Below are 6,164 nucleotides of genomic sequence, written 5' to 3'. Positions count from 1 at the left end.
AAATGTATTTGAGCTATTATAAAATGTAGCAACAACTGTGCTATTCATACAGACAATTTCGATGATCATATCAATCAAAAGACAAAGAATTGAATATTCTTTGTAAGTATTCTAGCTTGACTCCTTGGCTTACAGATCTTCTCGAATATCGTCTTTTGTCTTTGCGACATAACCCAGCCAAGTGTAGAATGTGTCGGAGAATGGGTTTAGTCTCACTTTAGCATATCGCTATGAAAACCTCTTGTGGTAATGCGTTTACTTAAAAAATGTAATAAAAATCTATAAAGCAATTGTTTTTTATTTAGTTCAATTCGTGAAACTTATAGGGAAAAGAAACTTATCTGAAATGCCATGTTAACCTCCTGGCGGCTTGCTGAATAATATATATTTACGCTTTCTCGCACTTCACACCAAAATCCGTATATCCTATTGTCACCGGTTTTTTCCACAGAGATATGTGTGTGGAATAAAAATACTAAAGTTATTTAAAATTTCCAAAAATTCAAGTTATTTCGTCTTTTCGTCAAATTTAGTTGTACATGGACGTAAGGTTTAGTCGTATCGTTAATCGCACGGACTGTAAGCATTAATGTAGAAAGGTAGTCACTTCTAAATTTCTAAAAATTTCCGAGGAAAAGAATCGAAGTCCTTGGATAGTATATATTTCATATATGAGTATATATATTTATGATTATTTATACATCTTTATGTATATTTGTAGATATATATTTTATATTCATACATAAAAAATGTTTTACTCGGATTAATATCGTATATAAGTTTTGTAACCTTGAACATCAAGATTCCTTAAAAAGCAGCAATGTAATATTTATTCCATATGTCCATTAGAATTATGTTCTTTTATCTAGACTGTTTACAATCGTATGCATGAACTGCATAAAATCCGTTCCGTTTCTCTATGCGCTGCATGTGCATGGGGAAAAAAAGCCGTTAATGCGCGCATAGAATGCGTTGCGTTCCATGCATGAAACGGAACACACCTATAGTCTCGGGTTAGTTCGAAACCGGAGGGCCAGCCGAACTTCTCTAAGACGTAACACAGAGTAGATTTGTTCGCGTTGTTCGCACTTTTTGCACTGACATCTTCGCTTTCTCTCTTTTCAAAGCTAAATTGTAGCGGATTGCTACATATAAAGAATGTATGTCGGTAAAGGACGAAACTCACTAAGGAAGATATACTCAGATTCGAAGCTATTTGGTCGGCCGTAGCGTTTCGTCTCGGTCCCACACTACTTGACTCATCAGTAAGGCGATGTGGATACTTGCCTTAGACACTCTGGAATCAGTTTAGGTGGCTATGCTATTTAAAGCAAGTTCGCGTGACTGAGATACTTTCGCGAATCCGAGCGAGTTTCGTCTTGGACCTCTGGTGGCGGTCGCCACAAAATATATATCTATCTCATTTTAAATACAAAAATATTTGGATTTCATGCAATGCGAACAGATCAAATAATTGAAAAGTTTTGATTTGTCGCGTTATTCTGTTTCGCTGCAAATTTCGCTCCACGGGACGTCAGCCTAAGGTTTTCATTTGACGCTACGATGCTCATTTCAGCGTCAAAAGGTCACGTGATCAAAATTGACGCTTAAAAGTGCTTTTTATGGGCGTCAGTTGACGCACGCTAAGACAATTTTATGACGTTATGTTTCAGCGTTAACGCTTAGAAGTTCAGATTTTTCAACTTCTAAGCGTCGCGCGCAAAAGAACTGTTTTTTTAAAAGAAGCGAAATATATTCATTAAATATACTTACAATTAAAGTAAATTAGTCAATTATGTATTACAGTAAAATTATTTATATATCTTCAATATACATTAGATGTATTGAAAAAATAAATTTAATTTCAGCAAATTTTAAATACTTGTAGAGTTTGCGAAACTATCGTGAATGAAGCTGAGATAATTAATTAAAATTACGTAGCAGAGTATTCCAAATATTTTTGTAGATAGTAATTCAAGATATTTTTGTCCACAATGTGGTAAGGGTTATTCAATTAAAAGTATTGATTTTATAAACTTTTTGATTTTAAGGTTAAAATTATATATTAAATAAAATTTCTTAAATAGAATTTCTTAATTTTATTATCAGTTCAGTTGGTTAATTCGACGTATTTTACTTTTGATAACCAATATTATAGACAGACATTTGATACCCCTATGGGTTCACCGTTATCACCGCGATTGTAGCTAACTTTTATAGTTATGGAAGACTTGGAGAATGAGGTGCTTGGGAGAGTTATAATTTATTACTACCTTTTTATTTCCGATATGACGTGGTCACAGCTGTACCGATTACTTTGGTTGATACATTACTTGAATATTTTAACGCCTATCATTATAGACTACAATTTACAATTAAAGTTGGTAACAAAAAAAAAACTTTTTAGACACGACGATCATTATAGACAAAGGGATCACTTTCCATTGATATCATAAAAATACATATTCGGATAGATATCTAAATTATCTCTCCCAGCATCCATTATGCCAAAAAAGAGGAACATAATAAGTTTGGTAGCTTGGCAGGGCCTTTCTGCTATTGCACCCTAAGAGTTTAAATTTTATTAGAAAATGACTATCCCATTAATTTTATTTTTGATACTATAAATGATCGATTAAAATGTCTAATAAATAAAAAGTCTTTACGACAGAAAAATAATAATAAAAAATCAAAAATTGGTTCATCATACTATACATAAAAAACATTTCTGATAAATTTAGAGGATTTATCAACAACATAAGTACGAAATTATCGTTTTTCAGTCTTAATAAGTTAAATAAATTTATTAGAACACATAAGTCAGACTTCCAGATTCATCAAAGAGAAACGTGATTTACCATATAAATGATTGTAATGCGTCATATGTAGGCCAAACGGATAGAAAACTACAAACAAGAGAATATCAGAACATTATAATTATATAAGAAGAAATACATCATTACAATCAGTTATAACAGAACATAGGACACGTACAATCATTTCCGATAGAATGAGATGGAAATATTGGACTCTGAAAAAATTTTTAATAAATAATTATATCGGAGATGTTGCACATCAGACAACATCAGAATGGTTTAAATTCACAGACAGGCAAAAAAAAGTTAGACTCTGCGTATTTTACATTTTTCAATAACGATTAAATGTTTTGTTTTTTTAACTTTATACTTTGACTTTAATGAGTGACATTATAGTTCAAATAAGCAGTTATGAACAAAGATTCACAGTCTCCACTTGGAAACCGTTGTATCAAGACATATATTGCACGGATATTCTCGAAAGTTATCGTTATTTTATTAGTATGACTCTGTCTATTAAAAATTTTTTTGTTATCTGTATATTTATTTATGTAATGGAGTGCGGCGCTTATGGTGAGTGTAGGAGGAATAATTTTAAGAAATAATATGATAATTGTATGTGCGTTAAGTGTTAGCATGAAAAAGTACCTTAAAGCTGCTTTTTTATGCTGACATTTCACGCTCATTTTCAGCGTCAAAACAGATCACGTGATCAAAATTGATGCTTAGTATTTGTCAATTTTGATCACGCGACCTGTTTTGATGCTCAAATCGAGCGTCGAGTATCAGCATGAAAATGCAGCCTAATATTCGTCAATTTTGATCACATGGTCTGTTTTGACGCTGAAAATGAGCATCAGTGCGTCAAGTGAAAACCCAGCCTAATGGCTACTAATCGCCGACTGGTGGCGTTGATCTCGATGTTGTAAACTATCCCTGAAATGGCATTCTTGTCGGAGTGTATCGGAGTTAGCGACCTCTGTTTTTTCGATTTTTCGTGGTCTATTGTCTTTCGTATTCCGGAAAATCATGGTAAGTGAATGGTGATTGAACAATAATTTGTAAAATCGTATAAATAGCCGTCGGATGGATTTTCCACGGATTTCACTCTTCTCGTATGATTATGCTTACAATTTTTAACATCACGGTCACTTTTGTCTTGCAAATTTTCTTGCGACTTAACCTCGTCGACTGAATGTTCGTCAACCGCATGGTGCATCTTCACATGGGGTTCTAGACGTATCTTGTATTTTCATAGTGGTGCGATCTGGTCAATATCATTTGTTCGCGCAATAAATTTTTAAATCACGCTTGCAGAGTTTAAAAAAAAACGCATTGGACGACTTCTATCAGCGTTATTGACTCAGTTATTTTATTAAGTATAATATGAATAAAATTATTAAATTTTTAAAAGAATTATGTTTAATTATAAAAAAAAAGATTAAGAACACACGATTTATATATTAGAATTTTTGTCTTAGGTAATTCTGCCAATTGACTATTGATTACGAGTTAATCAGAGTTTAGTTGAAGTCGATAGTTTGTTTCTACTAATGTAGATTAACTTAATTGGTTTAAGTTACTCTTTATGTGTTACTGATTCTTATAACTAGAAAAAAAAATAAGTCAAATTGTGATGCTATTGATGCTGTTAAAGCTGATTTACATTGGTAAAAATTTTATGTAAATGTAAGAGGAATTAAGTGCTGAATCAGGATAGCGATCATGTAACTTTTTTGCTAGAGTGGAAACGTGAAAAGTGAAAATTTTTATGTATGTATGTCGTACATATACACACATACATACAAAGAATTTTCACTTTTTCGCCCTAGGGAAAAAAATTACATTATCGCTATCCTGAAAACATCTGTGTATGAAAGAGAAAGTTATAAAGTACCAATTGATTGTAATGCGCATGTGCCACTCAGCCTGTTTTCTTTCTTGTTTTATTTTATTATTGAGTCTATTCTGCAATGTGCTTTTTGTTTCGTGTTTCTCGCTTTTTACCTTTTGCTTTTTTTCTCCTTTACAACTGTTTTATTGACAATTGTATTTCTTACTACATATTTCTTGTTTCTTTTGAAGTTCGTTAATTTTTATCTCGAGCGACATAAAACAAAAAACCGGATAAGCAAAAAGGCAAGATGTAAAAAATAATAAAAAGCAAGAAACAGAAAACAAAAAGCACACTGTAGAACAACCATAAAGGTTATTCTACAATGTGCTTTTTGTTTCCTGTTTCTTACTTTTTACTATTTTCTTGCTCTCTACTAGTTTCTTGTTTCTTTGCTTCTTATCTGTTTTTTTGTTTTATGTCGCCTAAGATAAAAGTTAACGAACTTTGAAAGAAACAGGAAACTCGTAGCAAGAAATACAATTGTCCATAAAACGATTGCAAAGGAGGAAAAAGTAAGAGGTAAAAAACAAGAAACAAAGAGCACATTATAGAATGGGCTTTAATGTTTGAGAAACAAAAACAATTGAGGCATATTTTTGTTATACCAGAGGCAATCGCGGCTAAGGCTATCTTTGTCTTCTGATCCCTAAAAACGAAGATAGCCTTAACCACAGTTGCTTCTGATATAATTAGATAATGAAAATACGTCTCTACAACTCACATAGGCTGTGGTCAAAGTCTCACTACAAATGCTTTGAAGTGTTTGGTTTGACCAATTAGAAAAAAGAATTTTACAAATTGACCAATCAAAAATTGCTTTAAAGCATTTGTATCATCGCGTTAACCGTACCCATAGACAATGGTTTGTACATGCATCTTGCAAACATTTGGGATTTTTATACTTTCTCTCTCGCAATTTGACACTTAGGTAAAGTTATCGTAAAATGGTAATTTATTGGTAATTTTGATAAAATTTAATTTTTATAGTTTTACGTACAAATAAATTTTATTTTTTATATTTACATTAATGCATAATACGAGGGGTGTTCAAAAAGTAAGTTTCCCTGCTCCGGGAAAAAAGCAAAACACAATTTTTAGGTTAAAGTAACATATGTATTTATTGTTTGACTTATAAACTATTTTTCTACATAGTCCCCTTGGACTTGAATACATTTTTTATATCTGTTCTGAAGCTTTGACAAACCTTGTTTATAAAAATCCGTGCCCTGTTTTTTAAAGAATAATTTAACAAAGTCTTTCACTTCATCATTTGAATTGAAGTGATGGCCACCCAAACTTTCCTTTAACTTAGGAAAAAGAAAAAAGTCACTTGGTGCGAGATCTGGAGAGTAGGGTGGGTGATCAAAAATTTCCCATTTGAATTTTTCCAGTAAGGTTTGTGTTTTTTTTGCTGAATGAGGCCGTGCATTGTCGTGAAAAAGCAACACTTT

General features: G+C 32.2%; 1 protein-coding gene across 2 annotated transcripts in view; it reads left to right on the top strand.

Moving 5' to 3' along the window:
• Positions 1-3,754: 3,754 nt before the first annotated feature.
• LOC108757288 (60S ribosomal protein L14-like) overlaps positions 3,755-6,164 on the top strand; it is a 5,525-nt gene continuing 3,115 nt past the window's right edge. Inside the window, exon 1 of one of the 2 annotated variants that reach the window (XM_018501764.1) lies at positions 3,755-3,848. In XM_018501764.1, the coding sequence (XP_018357266.1) occupies positions 3,846-3,848 (3 nt within the window). In that variant the 5' untranslated portion in view covers positions 3,755-3,845. Of the gene's footprint in view, positions 3,849-5,552; positions 5,576-6,164 lie in introns of those variants that run through there. The other variant, XM_018501772.1, reaches the window with a different exon arrangement.

Source organism: Trachymyrmex septentrionalis, unplaced genomic scaffold (genome assembly GCF_001594115.1).
Source record: "Trachymyrmex septentrionalis isolate Tsep2-gDNA-1 unplaced genomic scaffold, Tsep1.0 scaffold103, whole genome shotgun sequence".
Lineage (NCBI taxonomy): Eukaryota > Metazoa > Arthropoda > Insecta > Hymenoptera > Formicidae > Trachymyrmex > Trachymyrmex septentrionalis.
The sequence above is the reverse complement of the archived record's forward strand: the minus strand, read 5'-3'. Positions and strand labels throughout refer to the sequence as shown.